Genomic DNA, 25,327 nt, shown 5'->3' with positions numbered 1-25,327 from the left:
GGAAGGGAAATCAGGTTGTCATCTAGTCCAGTCCACTGCTGAATGCAGGATGATACCTGACTAAACTATCTCACTCGAGTGTCTGCCTAACCTGTTCTTGATAATTTCCAGGGATAGAGTCCACATCTCTAGGTTGCCTATTTTAATGTTTAGCCCACTTCACAGTGACAAATTTATTCCTATTGTGCAAGCAAAAATTCCTCTGTGGCAGTCTGAGGCCATTTCTGCTAGTCCTGTCCCTTAGAACCACAGAGAACAATGTATATCCACTCTCTTTATTATCACTTTTCAGGTATTTCATGGCTTTTATCCAATGTCCCCCCCCCCCCAAATATTCCTAGTTTTTACAGCCTTTCCTCATGAATAATATTTTTCAGGGCTGTAATGCATTTTGTCTCTCTCTAAGGGGTGTTTCAAAAGTAGACATCATCATGGCGTTTCAGGAACTCAAGCATGGTGGGATAGGATTGCACTTGGATGCTTCAATGCCACTTACTTAGATGCCTAATAGATGGAATACAGTCTTACCTGAGTTCTGGAACTGCCAGTATCATACGTTTTCACATTGTCATTATGGTTGTGTTTTGCTCTGTCCTTTGGCTTCAATTTGCCCTACGTTGCAGAGACTTAAAATGCGAGAACAGAGAAGAAGCTTCTTTAAATTCCTGGCCTACAAAGTAATAACAAATGGCATCCAAACAGCAGTTAGAACGTGCTATCCCTGCAGCCACTTGAACAAATATTTTAACCTTCCGTTGTGTGGAGCATGTGGCTTTACATACTTCCATTGCAAAGTGAAGAAGCACAGCAACATGAATAGGCAGAAAACATATGATAAATACACTCAGGTTCACAGAGATAATGTAGAGAGCTTTCTGAGTTAACTTTTCCTCACGTGGGGTTGCATTTGTCTTCTCCTTGAGACACCTGATGACCTGTATAGAACAAAAGCTCAAGATTCCTAGGGGGATAAAGAAACCCACAATACATGATAATATTATTCTGTAGTAAGGTTCAAAAGAGCTCTTTTTAAAGCAAAATGTCCCCATTTCTGTGGTAACTGGTTTGAAGTAAGCATACATTGCTATAGTTATCCAAAGAAATGCACAGACAGTGGCTGACTTCAATGGAGACCGTAAGGTAGTTGCTTTCAGAGGGTGTTTTATTGCAATATATCGATCCACTGCTATGAGAGTGATAATGTAGATGCTCATGGGAAAGTTTGTGAAAAGTATCGTCTGTATTGCTAAGCAGAGGTTATCTCTGGGATAGTTATTCCATTCAAAATACATCACAAAAGGAAAAGTGAAAAGCAGGGAGCAGTCTGCAATGATTAAGTTGATCATGTACACTCTGGTTTCTGTCCATTTTTCCAGTTTGAAGCAGAACACCCAGAAGGCAAAAACATTAAAAATGACTCCAAAACAGAAAACTGGGATGTTAAATATCTGTTGAAAGAGCTTGATATTCTCCTGCATTGTGCTGTTGTTGCTGATGTTGCTGCAGCTCTCCATGACAAGCAGTTTCTGAAAAAGAATTGAGATCTATGTGATGGAAGGTGTGACTGATTAAGTTGTAATTTACCCACTTTTTAATATCTATATCCAGTGCACTATATGATTTCTCTGGTATTCTCATTCCATAGCTAAATGGTGCACTTGTCTTACCTTCCTCCCTTTTAGAAACTCCCACAATCCTTTCAGTCTTTCAAACTACAGAAACTTTCAGCATGTTTACGTGTTGCAATATTCTCTTGGTTTCCTGTTTTCTCTGATGCACCTCATTGCATCCCATTCTCTCATGGCTCCCAGTCAGCCCATTTTCTACCTCTTGTCAACAGGTTTGCAAACAACTAACCTACTCTTTTCTTTTCTGTAGCAGGAAACAACTCCCACCTCCACACATTTAATACCTTTCCCTGCCAAGCAAAGAAGGCTGTGGTCAATGCACTGGTCTCCTTCCAACAAGTCCTGGACCTTACATTGAAACTATTCCTTCACTATTTGACTACTTTTCTCTGTCCTATTCCTCTAATGCATGTACTTCTCTTCTATCAAAAATAATGCTACCTTGGAGCCCATGAGTCACTATTTTGTCTGCCAAGCTGTGTCTGATGCTGTGTATGACACTTACCCTCTGACACTTACACACTCCCCAGTGTGGGACTTTCCCAGCAGAGATCAACATTCTGTCATGCAGAGGCATATGCATTTCTTCTTATTTATACCCAAACAATATTTTTTTGCATTTCCACTATCTTTAAGAATCCCACCAATATATTATACTAGCCAGATCCATGATGCCCATTAGCCAGATCCCTTATATAATTCCTATATAGTCCGTAAAATGTGTCTTCCTTTCTTATGCTCAATGCAGTCAACAGTGGGGGTGTGAAATCTGAATAGCTTTATCTTCAGTATGATGCAGTGGGAACAGAATCATACTTTTTTTTTTTAACTGAAAAAAATTAATGGGAAAAACATCTGAATGCTAACAGGAAAAAAAAATGCTAACAGGAAAAAATAAAACCAGCCTCATTTGCTTTATAACTCCCAGAAATCAGGGAGGGAAATGAAAGAGGAGAAATTCTAGTCTGAGAATTAGAAATATTGGCTTAATAGCGGAGATGGCCTATAACATGAATCAGACTTCCCAGAGAATCCCACCGGAATCAGAACCTGAGCTGGGTCAGGTGTTAGATTATGGTCAGAGAACGTGTCAGCATCGACAGTCCTCAAATTAATTGTTCCCAGTATTTCTAACATAAGCACTTTTTAGTGTTTATGGCTAAATTTTGGTGAGAACATGGGAAAATGGGGCACCAAACTCTTACTGATAGGGAACAGGAACTAGGTGCCTTGCTCTCATTGGTTCCTATCATTATTTGTACTATGGTGGATCCTACATCCAACAGTTCCTGATGCTAGTCCCTGGGCTTGCAAGTAATAAAAGGATGACCCTGATCCCAGTGAGCTACCAACCTGTGATTCAGTTATTTTATTTAAGAACTGGAGAAGGAAGCACTACCTTCCACACATATTGTGGTCAGACAAAGTCTATTTACGGATGTATAATGCTTAAAAATCCTCATTTGCAAAATGCTACAGATGTGCAAATATTATCTATCAAAATGATGTATATATTGTTTGCTACTCAGACAAATGCAATATTTACCTGAACCTGAATCATTCAGTCTTAATGGAAGATGCATGATAGAATAATATCTAGAATCTGACAAAAGTTAGAATAAAAGTCCAAGGTCTACGAAGGCAGATAACATTTGAAGTATTGCTTTAACAATTTTTAAGATAATGAATTATTCTAACATTAACCTTAAATATTGACCTACCTTGAAAATCCTTCTGGCTAATTATGAAGAAAACTTTGTGGAAATTGGATAAGAATGAAAATGAAAGAATAAACTTACCTCTTTCTATCTCTGAAAAAAGGTTTTAGTTCACAAGAGAAGCTTCAGTGCAGACTTGATTAGCTGAACACCAAGGAGAATGGTTAGTAGACACAGATGTTGTTCTGCTTGAATTTGCTTTCCTTGAAGACCAAAAGTTTTCCCCACACGAGACGCATCTGAAGCCACAATGCAGTAGTGGAGAAATTTATTCCTCATGCTCAAAATTTTCTGAATTCTATTATGGAACTTCCTCTTAGTTATAGATGCTTATCTGGAGCAGGGTGTCTCAATCTGTGGGCTACAACCCTAAAGTGAGCTGCAAGAATATATGAAAGGTTCACAAACAAACTTTAAAAAATGGATTCTCTTTTAAAGGAAAAAATGTGGGAAACTGTGGCTTTTCCTTTGCAGGCTGTCAGAGTTTCAGCCTGTGAGAGCCTGCTTGGGGGCCTCCAGGCCCCACACATACCCGCCCCCTGCCTCACACGCTGGGAGCAGAGGCCTGGGGGTGGGGGGCAGCAGGGCAGGAGTGTGGGGCACTGAGTCAGGGCTGGCCATTGATGTTTAGAAATGGGTCCTGGTATAAAAAAGGGTGAGAAACACTAATCTAGTCTCCTGTGTATCCGTTACCAATTTTATCTGTTGCAATGCTTCTCACCTAAATTATATTTTCTCTCGATAGGAATCAACATTTAATATTTAACATTTTCAACTTAAAGGGGAGTTCACTAAATTGTAAAAAAAGAACCATGGCATTTTGAAATGGACTTTCTGGAAATAACAGATACAACAATATCATAAATTTTTTTTTTTTATTTCATCCCAGAACAAGCAATTAATTGGCAAGCAGTTAAATTCCTACTAGTGTTCCAGGGGTGAGGTATTCTTGGCTGAGCACTTTAGAAACCCAGCAGTAATGACAGCAGAAAGAGGCTGAGCATGTACTACTTATCCTTTGTTCCTTTGCTGAGACAGCGCCTAGCCACTTGACATCTTTTTGCTAGTATTATCGGTGCTTGTAACAATGCAATGAAAACAGTCCTACACCAGTACATAACAGTCCTACACCAGTATAATTTATTCAAATCCAGTGTAGAACTACCTGTAGGGGAAAAAAAAAACAACAGATGTAAAACGCTACACTGGTCTAACTTATACTGCTAGGTGTTATCTGTCTGCAGTTATCCCAGTGTAGGTGCTTGATCAAGGGAAATGAGCTATTTCATTGTCATCTTTAACCTAGTGATGAGATCACTTTCAACCTCACTTTTAACCTAGTGGTGAGGTCCTTGGTCCACTTTTAGTCTGTGATACTGCCAATAAGAAGGGGGACTGAGGTAAGAGCTGAGATATTGGCTATCATTGGAGAAGCAACCTTAAAATGGGGCTGTCCAGGATGGTCTCTCACTTTAAGACCTAAGGGTCCAGCTATCTCTGTCCAGTTAGCAGACTCAGATAGGAAGTGTTTCCTATAAGGGACAGAAAGACACTGCAGAGGGTTGTTGGAAGGTTGCAAAATCTTCTAGTAGGTTGTGAAGTAGGGAGAATGATGGGGAAGAGCAGTACGTCAGGATGAGCAGAGCTCCGTTCACTTTGATGCCTTGCCTATACTCTGCTGAAGACTAAATCTGTGAAAGGGAACTTGGGTGTGGCAGTAAACCCTCCTCAGATTAGGGAAACAGGCAAACTGCTGGCTCCTTGTGGTGGAAATGTGAGCAGACCAGAAAGTGAGATTGAGGCAGAAAAGCTCCTGGTGGAGTTTGCCTATCAGTAGAGATGATGGGAGAAAGATCCTCTGGTAACAACAGACCTGAGTGGTCCTTTTACAACTTTTGCAGTATCAGTAGACCTAGCAAGAGATACTGGGAGTAGCCCAACAAATGCAGAAAGTTTATTTTGAGGCCCAGCGACAAGAAGCTTGTTGTCAAAAGAGGGATGCTGTAGGCCCCCGTTTCCAGTGTGAGAAATCAGGAAAGCTTGTATTTCCAAACAGCCCTCTGGTTATTAGTTGGCCAGAAACCAATGTCTCTAGACTTGGGGGCTGTAGAGTGGGAGAAGCTAGTGACAACTTTAGTTTATTAAATTTAATGAGCTGGTAGGTTTGTCAGTCCAAACCGTCACATGTTGGGACAAGGGTATGACCTCAATCGCTGGGAAAAATACAAGGGAGAGAGAGGCAAATCTTTTGTTTAAACAAAAGTCACAAACATAGAAAAACAAATGCTATGATTATGGCAGTACCTTTCATAGATGACAGGCCAAAGGTCCCTTCCAGCCCTAAAGTTCTATGACTCTGTGTGTGAATACAGTCTAGAGGGGATGATCTGGAAGGCCTGCTCTCCTTGAATGAGAAGTCTTGGGTAAAACTTGCTGTTTTGAAAGAAGTCAGGCAGTTGGCCCTTAAAGAAAGCAAGACAATTTTTTGGGTAGAAATGCTAGAAGACATTGTGCATATATGCAGGAAGTATCCCAGGAAGAGACCAAGCGGAAAGTAGAATTGGAGAGGAGAAATCACAGTAACTAAGTAGTTGCTTCATTCAGGGCTATTGCAACAATTTAACTTTCACTTAATGTAAGATTAGAACAAACACATGGAGTTACAATGGATCAGTTGGAGCATAATAGGGCTCTGCAAAACGGCACCATGCCATTTTGATTTGCGTTTTGATTCAAAACTTCTGCTCTGTTTCATTTAATCAAAACAGTGGCGCTTTTTTGCCGCTGTTTCGAGTTCCACCCATAGTCTATAATGGGGAAAGTCAAAACAGCCTTTCTCGTCCAGCAGGCAGATTGGGGGTCTGCAACCCTGGGAGGGCTGCAGGGGCTGTGGCAGTCCTCTTGGGGTTGCGGGCCCCTGATCTGCCTGGCAGATGAGGGAGGGAAGCTGGATGCTGCTGCCTGGAACCAGCACCAGCATGCCGCTGGTCCCAGTCAGCAGCACCTGGTTTCTCTCATCCAGCAGGCAGATTAGGGGCCACAGCCCTGGGAGGGGTACAGGAGCTGTGTAATCGGGCTCAGTTTCCTTCCCTAGCCTGATTGAACTGGGGAAGGGAACTGAGCCCCATCACTCAGTACCCCTCCCCGGCACTGTGATCCATCAGGCTAGGGAAGAGAACTGGGCCCCATCGCTCAGTTCCCCTCCCCAGTACTGCAATCCATTGGGCTGGGGAAAGTAACTTAGCCCAGCTGAGTTCCTCTCCCCAGCACTAGGATTCGGCTGGGGAAGGGAACTCAGTTCCCTTCCTCAGCCCAATGGATTGCAGTGCTGGGGAGGGGAACTGAGCGATCGGGCTCAGTTCCCTTGCCCAGCCTGATCAATCCTAGTGCTGGGGAGGGGAACTCACGTGGGCTGCTTCGAAGCGTGAAACATTTAGACTGTCCTTGGTTTTTTTGAGGTTGTTTCAAAGCCCTTTGTTTCATTTCAATTTCACTGTTTTGTGCTCGAAATGAGTCGAAACAGTGTTGAAATGAAACAGCCAGTGAAATTTCGCACAGCCCTCGTGAATGATATGCTCTTCGCACAACTTTAAACTCAGTGTAACAGTTTTGTCTGTCCCTGTGCTAAGATAACATCTCCTTTCTTTGTTTAATGGTATATATTGATGGTAAATGATATATGTTGATTTTTAAGCTGTATAATAGATGTTACAAAATCCTGGTAGGAAGAAATCCATAAAATTTAAATTAGATAGTATGGTGAGGGGATAAACACATGTGTGATTTAATATAAAGTCGGTGGCTGCAAATAATTTTTTAGTAGAAAATAACTGTAGCACTGTTTCTGTTGAGAGCCTGTGTCTTAAACATAATGGATGTTTGGGGGCAAACCCTTTGTATAGTTTCAAGAACTCTGAATCTTTTAAATCAAATAGCTTATTAGAACAGCAGTATTGTGTTTCTGATGAGAGACCTGTGGTTGTTATCGGGGGGGTTTCTTACAGAAATTAGATGGGTATAGGTAAAACTGGGTAAAAAAAAAAAAAGCCCATCGGTGCAGTTAAACAAAAGTTCTACAATATAATTTTATGAAGCTTGACAGAGCATTGTAGGCCCCATTGGTTTGAAAAAAGAAATGGATAAAAGTATGTATTTGATATGGGACTGAGAGCAATGAACTGACTCACTTAACTCATTGAACTAATTTAAATAAGTGGCTCAACTCTCTCAAATTGGGACTTCAGTAAGGCTGTAAAATATTGACACTCAAGCACCCTTAAAGCCCCATAATAATTAAGGTATTATGTGGTCTAGAGGTGTGTGAAGTTAGTGGTAAACAGGGTCTGATGAAAGTTCAGATGGGAAAAGCAAGAGCTGCTAAATTAAAACAAAACAAAAAAACCCTTTTTAACTAAGTATAAAACACCATTACTTGTCATGTATCTGATTGTTCAACAAGCAATGAAAGCTTAAAAAGAAGATATTTTAAAAATTAAAACCTGATTTAGACCATGTAGTATGAAAAGACAGCATGTTCTCAAACAGTTCTTCTCAAATTTTGAAATGTGAGTACACACACCAAACTACTTCCATATTTATCAAAAGAGGTATCTATTCCACAATACCTTATTTTCATACCTTAGACACTTTGGAGATTTGAGGAGGGTGTTCATTATTTAATGCTGTAAAGAAATTGTGGTACAAGGTATTTATATTTCAAAACTATTTGAAAGTCAAAACAAACATGATAAAAATGAAACAAGTAAGACATAGGCTGTCAGCTGAAAGATGACATGATATTTGTATTGAATATTGATCAACAGCAAAAGAGTTCAAAATGGTAGAGTTCAACTGAAAATCAATTCACAAATAGGGATTTAAGGCTGCCTTTTTATATCAAAAAGCAACTTAGCTTGGAATGAAGTATATTTATTTTGTAATAGTGCATATATATATATATATATATATATATATATGAGGGTGTACCTTCCCTCTTCTACTTCGTTATACTGTCTTTACTAATAATGCTTCATATATTCATTGCAACATGATCTGTCTAGTAGAGAAGCAGCACCTTCAAAGTGTAAGTCGCAGTGTTGATGTAAAGCTCTGAGACACAGGTCAGGAACAGAAGTTACACATAAACCAGTTTAAGTCTTCAGAAACTTGTTTAAACATGTACAAGAACAAAAGTGCAGAGCATATAAACTAGTTTCAAAACAGCTGAAATTGGTTTAAGATAAATCTGGTTGAATGTATTATTAGACTTAAGGCAGACAAGGTTCCTTGGGTGAATTTGATATCTTTTATTAGACCAACCTAAATGGTGTGGGCACATCTCTCACAGGAGGGCCACTCTCTCTCCAATCTCTCAGTCCTGATCCTCAAGGGAAATTTACACAACACATCCCAGAGACGAGCCTATGAGCTCCATTTCATCAACCTGCTGGATACTAGAGATCAGGGACTAAACATAGCCATTGGATTTTTGATACATTACAATCTGCCTGGCAACTGACTCCCCAGCCCAGCCCCTGGCTTGTTTACTTTTCATTCCATCCAGGAAGAGCACACACCAACTGCTGCAGCTTCCTTAGCCTGACGAAGGGTTTTTGAACCCGAAAGGTTGCTTAATAACTATTCTCCAACCATTTAGGTTGGTCTAATAAAAGATATCAAATTCACCCAAGGAACCTTGTCTGCCTTATTTGACTTAATTGTTTTGGGTCAAACCTGTTTATAAAAATTCTGTCCCAGACCTCTTCCTGGTTTAAGTTAATCAGAGTCCTCCAGCATCCCAGCATAGGCTGTGTGTTTACTCTTCCTGCTGCCCCTGAAGTCTCTGGGATTTGTAGTCCAGACCTACAGCAGCAGGACTCTATAGGGTTGCTCATCACCAGGGATTCAGGTTGTCTCTGATTTTAAAAAATCCCCCATTTTCAAAAGTAACTCCAAATCCACATTTTTCTGTGACTTAAATGAAACACCAAGTACGCACATGCATGCGCACGCGCACGCGCGCGCACACACACACACACACACACACTGATGTTTCATTTTAATCATGGAAAAATGTGGATTTGGCTACTTTTCATCACAAAATCATCATGAAAATTGGGAATTTTTAAAAATCAGACAAAACCCTGCTCATAACTTCCTCTTCCTGCTTCCAGGTGCCTCTGGGATTTGAGGTCCATGATCACAGCCAACAGGACTCCGTGGGGTTGTTCCCTTCTGTTTAATACATGCTTGCTTCAGAGAGAACTATTTTTGTTCAAGCTTTTATTAAATCAATGTCGTTACTTCCCCGCCCAGCCTTGCAGGTGCTGCTCCCTCCCCTGCCAGATAGACCCTCCAGCTAGCTCTGGGCTGGGGATTGGCCATGCCCCCTCCTCTGGAGCAGGGAGCGGGGGAAAAGCCTTGGAGCTGGTAGACTGGGAGGTGTGTTCTTGCACCCCATGACTTTTGGCTTGAGTCACTAAAAGCATGCGCCTGCGTTTCCTGATTCAAAAGTGAATGTCTGTTTGCTTGCTTGCTAGTTCAATCTCTGCAGCTTAGACTAACTTGCAAAGACTGAATTGATTGAACCTCAGGCATTTTTACTATCTATACTTACCCATAATATCACTACCACAAAGTGACTGTAGAGCTCAGCCAGTTAATCGAGACAATTAGATACATCAAGTCAAAGACAGCAAATAAACCAGGTAACTAAAGACAATATAATCATAGCATTATGACTGTCAGCAACAATAGAACTCCTGGGAACACTGAGCATAAAACAAAAAAGATTCAGAAGTTCAAAGCATGTATGTCAGATATTGCCAATAAAAAGCTAAGGAATAAAAGGGCACGTTAGAGAAGTCTCACTATGTGGCATGTAAAAAAGCTTTTGGAGAGTTTCTGTGTCTCAAAAGGATAATTGTATTAATGCTGTTTTAGTAATAGTGAATATTGGAAGAAAAAGCTGGTAGCAGATATTATCTTCCTAGGTACAAAGCTTTTAATTAGAGCAGTGAAGTGTCTCCAGTTTACAGAGGGTATAGACTACAGAACCGCATGTGGATTCAAACCTGGGCAGAGGGTAGACTGTGTAACTGTTGGAAAGAAAGAAGAGTTTATGGTATTAGACTAATCAAAATAACACAACTGACATACAAAATAGCTGACAATATTATTGCTAAAATGTAAAAAATTTCAGGAAAGTTCATGTCTCGCAGAAAAAAATTAAGAAATGACTGAGTAGCAAATATTAGAGCATACTGATGATTTTGTCTAAAAGAGTGTATGCACTCTTTGTAATACACCATGCTAGCTTTTGCAGCTAGGCACAGATGTTCAGAAAGCCCAAGGCTGAATCGATGTAAGTTATACAGTTTTCTGTAAGCGGCATAGTTTACATTTATTGCTAACAAAACATACATTTTCCCTTTGGTGGCTGTGGGGGGAGGGAGGGAGGAAATCTTAAACCAGGTTGCAGCATTTTTAAACAAGGGTCTGTGCCAAACTTCTGTTCTGTTATGGGTATAAATCAGTTTCCAATCCCTTATACTGCTAAAAGTATAATGTCTATGCCTGGCCTGCATGGCTATATGGCACTTGTGAGAGGCAAGGATATTTTTTTGGAGTGATACCTTATTGGGACAACTGAATGGCTGGAAAAGAGATTAGATTTCAAATATGAAGCTTTATTTACACATTTTACTTTCTTGATCAGAAGTCATTTTTCACCAAGCACCAAGTGATAAATTCTATCTCTCTTCAGTCCAGGGACTATATATAGCCTGTTGTGGCAGGCGGAGCAGTGGCCCCAATGAGGGGTTGAGTAGTGGCCCAGAGAGGAGCCAGAGGCCGAGTTTGGCCTGGTGTGGGACAGCGAGCCAGAGGCCATGTAGAGTAGGGTCTGTGGGGGCCTGAAGGACTGTGCATAGGCCAGTCATAGATTTATAGATTCATAGATTGTAGAGTCAGAAGGGACCACAATGGATCATCATGTCTGACCCTCTGCCCCTGGCAGGAAAGAGGACCGAGGTCAGATGACCCCAGCCAGGTGACTATACACTCTCAATTAGTTTACACCCGTTATTCCTAGTCACTCCCTGGGGCGCCTTAGTAATTGCCACACTCCAGCAACCTCCTGTGTCTTGTGTATCATGCTTAAAAATGGCAGGGAGGATCCTTGAATTAAAGGTCATTGAATGAGCTTGAGGTCAAGCTCCTCATTGTCATTTTTAAGCTTGGGGATGCTGATACAGGAGACCCAGCAGCACTTTAATTAAAGTGGCTTTCAAAGGCGTTCTAATTAAAGTGCTGCCACCCCTCCACACACTCCCTCACCACCAGAGCATGTGTAAAAGTGTCCTTAATGAGCTAGGTCATATTTGTCTAGAAGCTCCAAGATAAGCTTATATTTGTGGACAGATGTAATGGATCAGTGGCTTGCAGTGACAGTGGAAATTGCCATGGCTAAAACTGAAAGCAATAGTAACAATCATTTTTGGAGCTGGTATGCCAAAAGAGCAGCTGAAAGAGAATCCGAAAGTGCCAAAGTCAAGCATTTTAAAGACTGCAAAAATTGCATGTTTCACTTCAAATTTATGCATCAAAATTATTTAGTCAAAGGTCCAGCCAACCAAAATGACAGTGCTTCTACTTCTGCACATTTTCTTGATGAAGGTTTTGTTTTGTTTTATTGTTCTGAGAGCTATGAAAGAAGAAAACACCAGTGAAACAGCTTGAGGTGTGTGTATAGATGTATCAATAAAACCTGATGCCATTGCACAGCATTTTAAAAATACAGTGATTTCTACTCAGGAAGAAACTGAATATTGATACTTTAAATACCTCTTAAATGTCTAGTAACAAATGACAGAGTAAAATGCAACACGAATCCACTAACAACTGCAGATACCAGATTTTAAAAGTAAGAAACTGATTCAGCAGAACTTAGATATATCCTGCACCAGTTACAGATGAAGACTTCCAGTTCATTTGGTTCACAGAAAATCCATCCTGTGCATCTCAGTCTATCAGAATATTGTTTGTGCTCACACACCACATACAACTTTTTCTCCAAAATTAGCCATCTAAAACTGGTGTGCTTGTCTTAAAGGGGAAGTAAGCAGTTTGTAAATTCAAACAAGCACCAAACCTTGCTAACTTAACCTCATCATCAGAACTGAAGCCAACTTCCTACAGCTCAGAACACAAAACCTGCCAACTATCTCCAGTACCCCCACAAACTGCCCACCAGAATCTATCAAAGATAACAATACCCAACTACCTGTGGAGGCCACATTTTTTTACAAAAAAAACACACTTTCTTCAGTCTCTCAGGCCTGATCCTGAAAGGGAATTTACAAACCACTTTTTACAGCCGGGCCTATGAACTTCACTTCATCAGCCTCCTAGGTGGTAGGTACAGAAACTCATGGACTCAATATAGACATTAGAATTCTGACACACTGCAACCTGCCAGTCATCTGACTCCCCAGGCACCTCTGCACTTTCACCTGTGCTGCTACATCCCCCTTCCCCCCCCTCCCCATCCCAGCCTGTCCCTCACCCCCTGATGCCTCCATTTACATTTTCACTGACTGGCTTTCTTGCCTGCATTGCATGCCAGACTCTGGCTTCTTTACTATTCCTTCCATCCAGGAACAGCACACACAGAGCAACTGCAGGTGCTTCCTCAGCCTGATGAAGGATTTTCAACCCAAAAGCTTACATCCCAGGCAGCTAAGCTAAGCTCACCTGGAGCCTCACAACTCCACTGCAACCAACAATCCTCAGGCCTGTCAAAAATGTGACGGGTCTGGGCTTTCCCCTGCCAGGACTGTGTGTGTGGTGGCTGGAGGTTATGGCACCTCCTACCTGCCTTTCACTGGGGGGATATTCAGTCCTGGCATTTCCTGGGGCTGCTGCACCACTAGCAGTCCCACCAGGCCTCCCTGACCCTGGCAGAGTGCAGTTTTAGTGGTCATGCCCAGGACCTAGGGTCTCCTCCTTCCCTGTAGCACCAGCTCATACCACCAAGTTTGTCCTGGCATGGAAGCTTAGCAGGGACATGTTCTTCCCCTGCTGGCTGGTGATGCAGTGAGTGCCCCCTCCACTTCTGAGAATGGGGCATTAAATGGCTTTTAAAAAATGAAAAAGGGAAATAGGTGTGGATGGAGTGAGGAGGGTGGCATTTACTCCATCTGCACCTGGAGTTTGGGAAACTCCAGCAGTGGCAGGTTCATGTTCAGGAACACCACCTACTCCACCAAATCAGGATCCAAGCATGTGCAATGGGGTGTTACTACATCCCCAGCAATGCTGAACACCCTCTCGCTTGGAACACTGGTCAGTGGTCAAGAAAGGTGTTTCCAGGCAACTGTGGCCAGATTTGGCCACATCTGGCTATGGCTTGCCCAATAGGCCAATGGGTTGCAGAGCAGTGGCTCCATGGCCTTGGCAAGATAGGCAGCTACTAAGGCCCGATTGCTACCTGCCTGTTGGTGGGGTCTGGTGCCTCTGGACCCCAACATTGAAGCCATGCCCCTGGCCTACATTGGCAGTACCTGTGATGGGGGAGGAGACTGGCTGGTGGATGGTGTGCTAGCATGGGACAGTGCATTCCCCTCTTCCACATCCCCCCACCTCCGCCCTTCTGCCTCCCTGACTCTCTTCACCAGTACCTCTGTCCAGTGATTCAGGCTTTGGCTGCTGCATACACTGCCCTTCACCCTCAGGTCACACATGGTGGCCAGCATGTGGATCATACTGGACTGCAAGGGATCAAGCCATTTCCTGATGCCCTCCTTCAGCCACTTCACCAGTGCTTGGACATCTGGTGACAGTGGCTTGCCCCAGGCAGGAATATTGATCCCCTGAAAGCTCTCTATTTGGTGCTGAGGGTCTCAGTGGCCTCGAGGAAGGGCTTGAGGACCACCAATATTTGGGAGCTGGTATCCCACTCAGCTCTGTTAAGGGGGCTGCTGATCCCAATCTCCCCAAGCAAGGCCATTTCATGGCTGGCCTTCTGTTGCTTCACCAGCCTTTCAAGCATCAGGTATGTGGAGTTCCATCGAGTCTCCATATCCTTCATGATTTTGTGCTGCATGATGTTCAGCTATGCTTGTTTGTCCTGCAGCATCTTGCCCCCCCCCGCCCCTTGATGCTCTGGTGGAAGTAGCCTGTCATCTTCATGCGTTTGGAAATGAGTTTTCTGGTGGTGCTGGTACTGTCACCAGCAGCTCTGTCCCCCCTCCAAGGCATCCCTGACAATGAGGTGCAACTTGTGTGCCAGACAGCGGATGCCAACAAAGTTGGCATCACAGGCTGCTTTAACCATATTGGCCCCATTGTCGGTGACCATGAACCCGTGGATGGGCTCACCCTTCCCAACAAGCCACCCCTGCACCAAGTGGCTCATGGCCCCCATGATCTCAGTTGCCGTGTGGGACTAATCCATCACCTTGGCTTGAAGGAGAGCCCGCTGATTGCCTAATTGGTCGTACCAGTGCCCTGTGAGGGAGAGGTAGGTGTGATCTCCACCTTGGCTGCTCCATTTGTCTGAGGTGAAGTGGAAGGCCACCTGCAGACCTGCCTTGTGCAGCTCCTCCTTCAAGTATGCCCTGCATGCCTCATAGAGGGAGGGCACCACTGTCCTACTGAAGGTGGTGTGTGTGGGCACTTGGTAGGTTGGGGCCATGAGCCACCTGAACCCTGGGCCCTCAACTAAGGAGAAGGGCTGGCCATCTATAGGAAGCATCTCCCCAATGGTCTGGGTGATCTCACTTGCCCTTGCAACATGCCCCGCTTTCTGTCCCCCTTTCTCCCACTGTTCCTGGGTAGCCTGCCTCTGCTTTGGGGGGCTGGGGGCTTTGGAGTGAGAGGGGGAATTCCCTTTGGGCATGCTTCTGTTTGTGCCAGGCTGAGGAGGAGCAAGGGCAAGGGGGGTGGGGTGTTTGTGGAAATGCATCAGCTTTCCCATGGTGCTCATGTGTTTTGTTCCCTTGCCCTGGCTGGTTTTGGCTTGGCAGTGCAGGCAGATAGTGTATGTGGGATCATCTGCCAGCTCAAAATGATCCCAGACCACACTACCCATTCATTTCTGGGGAAAATGTGCATGTGTGGATGCTGCAGTTTCCCCATCCTCAGCAGGCAGAGGCACAGCAACAGGAGGAGGGGACTCAGCTGAGCCACTTGTCTCCATAACCTCTACCTTAGCCTCCTCTGAAATGCCTTCTGGGGAAGGAGACCTGGCTTTAGGGGAAACTTGAGGGGTGTGAAGAACAAACTCGGCTGATTTCCCCTCCTTTTCCAGAATTTCTCTTGCTATGGTACTCAGATCCAGATCCAGATCCAGCTTTTCCTCTGCCACTGGAAGGCTCAGCATGGTAAGTGAAATGGGGGTGGAGGAAGCTGTCATGCTGTTTCTGGTGTTGCTGCTTGTTGTCATGACGGTGGGGGTGGGGTGGTTATGGCTGGTGCTCTTGAAGGGGATGCAGTCTCAGGCACAGGCACTAGCACTGGCACTGCTCCCCTCTCCTTGCTATTTGTGGAAGCCTCGTCCCTGCTGGTTGTAGGAAAGAGGCTGCATCTCAGTTTGTGGGGAGGAGGGAACCTACACCTCTCCCTCTACCCCGCTTCCACCCCTCCCTGAAGGCTTCCCAGCTGACTTTCCACCATGCTTCATGGTGTGTTTCATAGTGTCTTGCTTTTATACAAATATATAAATGTATCTGTGTTCCTATATAAATTCTGTAAGGTGTGTAGTCTTCCATGCTGCAGGATATAAATGTATCTGCATTCCTTTATAAATTCTCTAAGTTGTGTAGTCTATGCCGCAAGGTATAAATGTATAGAAATAAAATATGAATGTATCTCCCATCCTATATAAATTAAATTATGTAGTGTTATATCTAATATAATTATAAAATTGAAAAGAATAAATCAATGAATAGAATAATAAAATAAATTGTCTAGAAGAAAGAAAAAGGTATTCTGGAATCCCTCTTGCTAAGCTAGGCTAGCAAATAGGAAATCATTCAAATCAATGCTAGTAGTAGCCTTTGTTGTCTAACGCTCCTGACCTGCTAGAAGGTAGCTCAGTAACTGTCAGACCCCAAGGCAGAAAGCAGGCCAGTTCAAACAATGATGCCTTTTATGCTGTTTTTCCATTCCTCCCCCAGAGCACTGGGATTGGAAGGGGCCTCAGGGAAGGATCACAGTCACTGGCCACCTACACAGCCAGTATGAGAGCAGCCCTTCCCCACTCTTCCCTCTCCCTCTCCTTACTTCCTGTTTCCCTGCAGGCAAGCCCAGCTTGAGCTTCAAAACTCAAAATGCTTCGAAATTTTTAAAACGTTTTGACTGCCCTCATTTCATTCTGAGGCTGTTTCAAAGCCCTTTGCTTCATTTCAGTTTCACTGTTTCGAGCATGAAACAGGTCGAAACAGTGTTGAAACGAAACAGCTGGCAAAAATTTGCACATCCCTAATACAGATGGCAATAAAAACAGCTGTTTCAGGGTGGCTAGTAGAGTGCCACTAGGGGAAGCCCAGAAGGAAAGCTATGAATTGATTTTTGCCAGATCTACCCACAACCCAGCCCTAAATTAAACCTCCTTGTACTGATACATTAATGTACACTTCCCCACTGAGAAGTATTCTTTAATGGTAAATATCTAAATTGGACGCTTCAATCTCCTTTAGACTAGAAAATACTTTGTCAGTCTCAAGTGCCATCTCTCTTCTTCTGTTGTCCTTTCCTGTTTTCTTTCTCTTCCTTTTTTGCTCCCTTACTGTCGTTTCATTCTTTTCCTTGGTTTCTTTTAATCCCATTTCCAGTGTCCTTCTTCATCAGTTCAACCTCTGTAGTCTTTCACTCTCATCTACCACCTTCTACCACATGCTGCCCCCGAGGACACTGTTCATCCTCTCAAATTCAGCATACTGAACATCTCAGTCAGTAAGCCTTGTTATTGTTGCAAGTAGTTGGGTTGGATAGTCCCCAGACCTCCATGGTTTAACTTCATCCCTGGCTTGCTGCACACAGTACATAATACTCTTAAAGAAACAACACAGCAAGTATAATTATAAAATCTTTAATCACTGGCAGCCAGGTGATCAAACTGGTTTGCAGAAGGGATGTGCATAGAAGTTTATATGTCCAAAGTGTGATTGAATAGCTATATTTTTATACCATAGCTATACATCAAATAACTATAGAAACCAATCAGATTCCAATAATTACATAAGACAACAAATCACCAGTTATTAAAGAGATGCTCATGATGATGTACCCCATTTCAATACTTTGGTATGTGCACCAATTAATTGCCCCCTTAGTGCTGAATATCCCTTCAGACCTTCCTGTCTTCCTGGGAGATGTGTCACTTGACTTATCTTCGAGGTGTGATCTGCAAGATCCTTGAAACTTCCTGCTCAATATATATTTTGGCAGCTCGACCCAGCCTGGTCTTTTCCAGGGAACTTGCTTACAAGCTGAGGCCTTATTAAACTAAGGAGAAGAGGGGCAAAGAGGGGTGGGAAGACCTGTTAGAAACTGAGGCCTTGTTGAGCCAAGGTTTTGCTGAAGCCTTAGCAAAATAATCACGGGCACAGGACCTCTAGTCTGTCCAACAGTTACAAGCTGAGATGTTTCAGCAGCATACTTGTCTGATATTACTTCAGGAACTATATGTCTGTGGGTGGTTAGGGTATATCATGCCATATCCTGTGAGTTTTGCCCAACTCAGCCTACCTCTTTGCTATAAAATAGGCCCCGAGTCCAAAATCTTTAAAAAGTTTGACAGAAGAAAGTTTGATTCTATTTCATTTGCATCGACAACAACAATAAATCATTAGAGATGAAACATTGCTATCAGTATCCAAGACTGATAAAGGTTGTTTTTTCTCTTGTTATTTCTAGCTTTTGCATGGCAATGTTGTTACATCACTGTTACATTTATCTGCCTTTGGGATGAACAGGTTTGATTTGTCCCAGAACAATTGGATTTGGAAAAGAAAAAAACTTCCTGTAATTCTTTGGCTACAAAATAATAGCAAAAGGTATCCAGGCAGCAGTTAGAATTTGCTATGCTCATGGCTATAAAATTAAAGTTCCTAACATTCTGAATAGCAAAGCAGCTAACTGTACCATTTTCCATCACAAACCTAGCAAATTCCCCAATACAGAAGGGTGAGAAACATACTGTAAATACAGTCATATTTGCAGAAACAACATAGATACCTTTCTGGAATATTTTTTTTTCATGTGGATTTGTGTGAATCCTTTTTCTAAGAGTCTTGATAATTTGTATTGAACAAGAGCTCAAGATTATTAAAGGAATGAGAAAACCAAAGGCAAAAAAAAATGGTAAAAAGGTTGTTGGTCTGGTGGAAATCTTTTGTAAGCATATACTTTCATTCACTGATCTTCGACGTAAATACAAGCTAATTATCACTAATAGCCAAAGAAGCCCACAGGTAACAGCTGCCTTCAATGGAGATCTTAAACTCTTTGCTTTCAGAGGATGCTTTATTGCAATGTATCTGTCAACTGTAATGGCAGTGATAATATAGATGCTCATTAACATGTTTACCATATACATTATTTCTACAGCTAAGCATGCTTCATTTCTGGGCCAGTTCTTCAGGCGGAAATATATCAAAAAAGGCAATACACAGACCAGAGAACAGTCAGCGATGACCAGATTGATCATGTAGATTTTGGTTTCTGTCCTTTTGACCACTTTGCAGCAGAACACCCACAGTGCAAGGGCATTAAATATTGCTCCAAAAATAAAAACTGGGATATGAAAAAAGAGTGGAATGAGTTGAATATAGTAATGAAATTTTATTTGCTCCATGGTGCAATTTGTTGCATTTGTCATCATGATGTGCTGCTTCTGTAAACCACGATGTCAGAGATCTGTAATGTAACAAGACATTTATTCTTCCTCTTTATAAAAAATACAAGCTTCTCTTATATTTGACCCACCACATCCTTCTTCTTTCCTAATGGCTAGCTCAAGTGACTTTACACTTGCTGTGCTAGGGTTTGCAGATCCAATTCTTCAGCTTCTAGGGCCAGAGCCAAAGAGATGTATTTGGAGGCATAACAGCTCATATTTAGATGCCTAAATTCCCACTGATTTAAATAAATATGAGTTAAGTGCTTAAATACTTCTTTGGTATGACCCTCTACCACTTTCTCAGCATTGCAGTATTAACTTCAAACTACAGACTCTCATAAGCAGTAGGGGGCTGAAGTGTTATGCACTGCAGCACTGTGCCTTTGTGAATCAAGTCCATGAACAATTAGTTCATTTCACTAACTACGAATAACATGACTTTTGTTTAATAAACCCCTCAGTTTCGAATGCAGAATAATTTTAGATGTACTCATTTTTTTCTTGAGTGTCTAGCATATCTACAGAATTCTTATTTAATTGCTAGAAAAAAATGTAAATGATGTTTTTGTGCATTGAATTTATTTCAGTTTCCCTCCAAATTCATTCACCGTTTTCTTATATAGGAAAAGTGTAAAAAGTAATGGTTACAATGACTGCATGCTAAATGATATAACCGCATCAATGAATATGTATCAAATTTATGCCCAATTAGTTACTGTGCAGTAGTGCACCCATAGAAGCCTTGCTGTGCAGTAACACTGTGTGTGTGGGCTGACTTGGGATTAAGTTCGGTCCCAGTCAGACCACACACAGCGTTACTGTGCTTTAATGGCTGCATGTGTAGACACTGGCCTAAAAATAACTTACTGAACAGTAAGTTACTGCACAGTAAATGCACATGTAGATGCACCCACTGATAAACATTAAATGGTATTAGGCCCATTGCAAACTAATTAGTGATGAATGCTGGCGGGAAAAATCAGTACTTGTGATACTGTGCCAAGCAGTCCTGCATATATAGTGCAGCTATGCTGCAATGACTGTGCAGACAGGCAGACCTACTCAAGTTAACATTAAATTAGCTAGCTCAGCTAGCAAGTAACAGCTTAATGCTTGAAGCAGAGTCAGCACAAGCTCCTTAGGGGGAGGTGCAGCTTATGCTAAATTCCATGCTTCTGCAGCACCACTAGCAGTGGTATTAGAACAAGCTGGTATAGAGTTATCTTGGCTGTGTCTACATGAACTGTGGTCAGAGCAGCGATGGGAGTATACACATAGAGACAGAGGCACCTTGGCTTCTCAGTGTCAGATGACAGGAGCCAGGGGCAGTAGGACCCAGGGGAAGCTGGCAGGAGCCAGCAGAAATGTCAGCCTGGCCCTGCCCCCCCCCCCCAAGTCTCTGCCTGCTGCAACTTTCACTGCTTCCCTGCATGCCATCCAGGTGCTTCAGCACCACATGACCCCCTGGCTGCATCACCGGACCGTGGGAGCACAGGGCCCGTGACAGTAGCCCAGGGCCGGGAGAGAGAGAGAATGTGTGTGTGTGTAACGAGAGAGGGGGAGAGAGAGCAATGAGGGAGGGAGAGATTGTGTGTGTGTGTGTGTGTGTGTGCGTGCGCGCAATGAGGGTAGGAGGGAGAGTGAGTGTGTGTATATTTGTATGTGTGTGTCCATAGGGCAAGTCCCACATGCACACTCCACCATACACATGCACCCACACCCCCCTTGCATTGCCATATATGCAGAACCCCACTTCCACACTGCCTCACACACCCCAGCCACCTTCCCCCCCACACATCTCCCCACAAACCCCACACCCACCCATACTCCACATATTCACTCACACCCCCACATGCTTCCTCACTCCACACCCACACCCCCAACACCTGACCCCCCACAACCCTTCCACACACCGACATCCTCCCCCACACCCCATACCCACACACACACCCACAGCCCCCTACAAACCAATACCCACACCCCCATGGCCCTCACCCCCCCTCCCAATATACAAGCGTAAGACTATATTTTAAGCTGTTGTGCAATCACCTCTGTGTAAACTACACAAACACATGTAAATCAACACAAAAATATTTTTTGAAATCAAATTAATGAATGTTGTAGCTGTTTGATTTTTAGAATATAATTTAGTATTCTTCTGGTTCTGAGATAGCAAAACCCCTTGCTGAAAGTATTTCCAAGGGCAAGGGGAGGGACTTCTGGTGGCAAAGGGCGGGGTTAAGGAGTGAGTCTTCTGGTCACAAGATGGCGACCAGGGGTAGGGCACCTGTCAAGGGGCGGAGCTACCCATGTGATCCTCAACAGCTTGCCAAAACTTGGTAAGCGGCTCTCCACCCAAAATAATTGCCTGCCCTGTCCTAGTATCTTTCCCTCCCCACACAGCCCAAAGCTTCCTGCGAAACGCTACCTGACACCCAATAAGAGTGTTCTAGAAACTCACCTCTCATGAGACAAATGACCAGATTTAGCCTTGGTCACGTTCATAGGTGGCAGAAGGCCAGGGCTATGAGAGGTGGCCCCCCCAAACTGGGCAGGCAACAGCGGTTCCAGCACCACCACTGATGCAGCACTGTGCCCAGCACCCACTGGCCCTGGAACAGCCAGCAGGAACAAGGGGCAGGGGCAGGTGGGCATGCTTTGCACCACCAAGCCCCCCCAATAATAGCTTCTAGTGCCACTTATGGTCATATTATTGTTATAATGCTAATTTGTAAGCATAAAAACCATCTGAATCATTAAAGATTTGCAGCACCCCAGAATCAGACAGCTCAATGTTTCATAGACATTAAGGCTGGAAGGGACCTTGAAAATCATCGAGTCCAGCCCCCTGCCCCAGGGGCAGGAAGTCAGCTGGGGTCAAAGGATCCCAGCAAGATAAGTATCCAAATGTTTCTTGAATGAGTCCAGAGTAGGTGCCTGCACCACTTCTGGAGGGAGTCTATTCCAGGGCTTGGGGGTTCAGACAGTAAAGAAATTTTTCCTTATGTCCAGCCTAAAACAGTCCTGGAGGAGTTTATGACCATTGGTCCTTGCTTTTCCTTGGCGCGCTCTGGTGACCAGATGTTCTCCCCGATCCTGATGCACACTACTTATATACTTATAAGAAGCCACCAGGTCCCACCCTGAGCCTGCGCTTTTCCAGGCTGAAGAGTCCCATGGATCTCACCCTCTTTTCATAAGGCCTATTTTCTTGCCCTTTGATCATGCGTGTGGCTCTCCCCTAGACTCTCCCAAGCTTCTTCACATCCTTCTTGAATTGTGGAGCCCAGAACTGGATGCAGTACTCCAGCTGTGGCCTCACCAAGGCTGAGTACAGCAGGAGCAGAGCAGAGCTGTTTCAGAGCAGTCTTTTATGTCACCTAGGAATTAGGAATGATATTTGAAAATAGAGAAATCTTGGTAGAAACTGGAGATGATCTTATTTCAAGTATTAATTTTAAACTGAACCTATGACAGGCTAGATTCTTTGAATCAAGTTCAGTTAGTGGATAATTTATGAAACATTTACAGAATAAACAAGAACTAGTAAATCTGACAATCTAAAACCTGTTAGATTCTATCACTTAGTGTTCGTCATATAGCTATGCTTCACAGTTCTGATTTTTTTTTATTTGTAACCTTAAATCTTTTCCCTTCCTGATCTAGTCATATTCAGAATAAAATAGCAATTTGACCTGTAAGAGTCTGGTTTAATACTGAATTAGGTACATCTTAGTGAATAAATTATGGTTATTAATTTGTTCTAATAATTGTACTACATGTTTGTCCATAAAATGCCTACCAGTAGTCTGTAGTTTTCTCATGTATATTCATTATTCAAAATTATTTGGCATTTTATTAATATTGTTTATACCCTTGCTTGCTATTAAAATTTGTAAACCTAATCCTGTTGTATAGCTGTGATTGTTTTATACCCTGCTTACAAAAAAGAATAGCATTTTCAGTTAGATTTATAGGCTGAATACTCATGAAAGTGAATTAACAATTAATTCTCCAGGAATATCTTCAGCTATTAAACCTAGATGGATAGAAAGGGCAGGAAGGCACTAGAGTGGATCAAACACGAATGAGGTATTAATAATCCTATTGAATACAGTTGATCAAGAAATAATTTCTATTCATGAGAGTCTCATATTTTAAGATATTTTCCCATACCAAACGTGATCAGAACCTGGAATGTTAAGAAGTGTTGTGCATTAGTAATCTGAAAAAAATGGACTGAGTCAAAAGAAAATTTTCATTTAGATTTCACCTGATTAGTCAATTATTTTTAATATACATGAAGTAAAATCTTGAAAGAAAGATTTCAAAACTATTTCTTCACATTTTTTTAAACCATGGAGCTGTGTCATATCCAACACTTTCTCATGAACAATCTTTAGTTCTGATAAATAAACCTGCCAAGATTCTCAACCAGGTCAACTGTTGACTATTGATAGAAAACTGTTTGTTGTAGGTTCTCAAACTAGTCTAGTCTCTAGATAATATTTGAAATGATAAACACACATCGTATAGTTACAGAGGAAATATAATTATGACAAACCCTGAGCAGAATCAGAAAATCTCAGTGAAATTCATATAGATTTCTTTTTACTTCTTGCCTTGATCATTCAATTCTCCCCAAATGAGCTCTTTACTTTCCTTTCTGTCTAGTTCCTTCCATTAATAGCAAACATCAAAGAAAAGAACAGCAGGGCAAAAATGCACTTTCTGGTAAAGTTGAAGTAAAAAGAAAACAAAAAGTTACCTGTTTGCTTAGCCTCCACAAAAAAATATGAGCATTTCAGTTCACAATAAAAGCTTCAACATGACAATTAGGAGCCTGGACTTCGTTTCAAGTGATGCTGCCAAGTATGCAGAGCACAGAAAAAAAGTTTCTGGGTTAGTAGTGACTCTGACTTGCCTGGAGCATTTTGCCTTTTTCTCCTGCAGTCTCTTTAGTTTCTCATCTTTTTGTAGTGCCCCCTGTGGTGTGCTCCTATTGCCTGCTAATGGAAATTCTTGATAACTTTTTCCATACGCTTGTTTTTTTTAAGCAAATGACACTTATCTCCTAAATTGCTTAGATAATTCTGCATATCCCACACTAGCCCAGCAAATCCTAAATAGCTTAAAGCATTGGTGATTGACCAATAGGGTCAAAAGATCTAGTGCTTCAGATCCAACTTTTGGTGAATTAATTGGAACGAATGCCATTGACTTGGGTGCATGATCAGAGCCCAGTATGGACAACAGCACATTGGCAATCATGTACTTGACAGATAACATCTGCCATGTAAATTATACCACCATTCACCTTTTTTTGCATTTTTTCAATCATCTGGCTGGATAATACTCAAGCAATATACAAAGCAATCAATGCATTACTTAGGCAATACTTTTTTTTACTGTTATCAGCTTACAGAATATGTATTTAGAAAAAAAATATTAACCATTATTGTATAAAAGCAGGCATTATCAGTCCTTGTTTCAAATTGACTCATTTTTTTCATGAGATAAACAGAACTGATCTTATGCTTTTTGACATAAAAGTAAAAGGAAATGAGTGACATGCATTACCATCTGATAAGATACAGAAAAGCTGAAATTACAAAATGATAAGCTTTCTCACGTAGGGTCACTGAAGTACAGGCAAAGGAGTCAGTTGTGGTTACCTGATACAGGACCAGTTCTATACCAAACCAAGTCCTGTCATAAAGCATATTGGAGTGCCACCTTGGAAACCCTGCCCAGGCCCTTCTGAGGTACACCAAGTGGGTATAGCCCTCAAGGTGACATCTGTGAGCAGGAGACTGGTAAAGCAAGGTCTTTTCTTCATCCTTATCAGCCTCTAAGATGAGAGGTGCAATGTGAGTGGTATGGAAACCACCTACATCATCACTGCATGCACTGGTAAAAGGTTCAGATAATTTCTGGCACTTTTGGATTGCTGTATCAAAGAATTAACTTGTTCTTTCAATGGTCAGATAAAAGATCACAGGAAGACCTAGTTCCAAAGTGATGTACTATCTATGAGTAAATCCACACATTTCTGCACAACTATTACCTGTTCTCAC

General features: G+C 42.4%; 1 protein-coding gene across 1 annotated transcript; it reads right to left on the bottom strand.

Annotated features, from left to right (window-relative positions):
- Window positions 1-17,422: 17,422 nt before the first annotated feature.
- On the bottom strand, window positions 17,423-24,209 carry LOC109280967 (G-protein coupled receptor 35-like). The gene is made up of 2 exons (XM_019478703.2): window positions 24,019-24,209; window positions 17,423-19,267 (listed from the first exon to the last, which is right to left on the bottom strand). The coding sequence occupies exon 2, from the start codon at window positions 19,230-19,232 to the stop codon at window positions 18,285-18,287; it is 948 nt and encodes a 315-aa protein (XP_019334248.1). The 5' UTR covers window positions 19,233-19,267; window positions 24,019-24,209; the 3' UTR covers window positions 17,423-18,284.
- Between the last annotated feature and the right edge of the window lie 1,118 nt (window positions 24,210-25,327).

The sequence above is a fragment of the Alligator mississippiensis genome, chromosome 7 (assembly GCF_030867095.1).
Source record: "Alligator mississippiensis isolate rAllMis1 chromosome 7, rAllMis1, whole genome shotgun sequence".
Lineage (NCBI taxonomy): Eukaryota > Metazoa > Chordata > Crocodylia > Alligatoridae > Alligator > Alligator mississippiensis.
The sequence above is the reverse complement of the archived record's forward strand: the minus strand, read 5'-3'. Positions and strand labels throughout refer to the sequence as shown.

Bases quoted from the DNA above. Each gene is read 5' to 3' on its own strand.
- LOC109280967 (XM_019478703.2), bottom strand. From the start codon at position 19,232: ATGATGACAAATGCAACAAATTGCACCATGGAGCAAATAAAATTTCAT.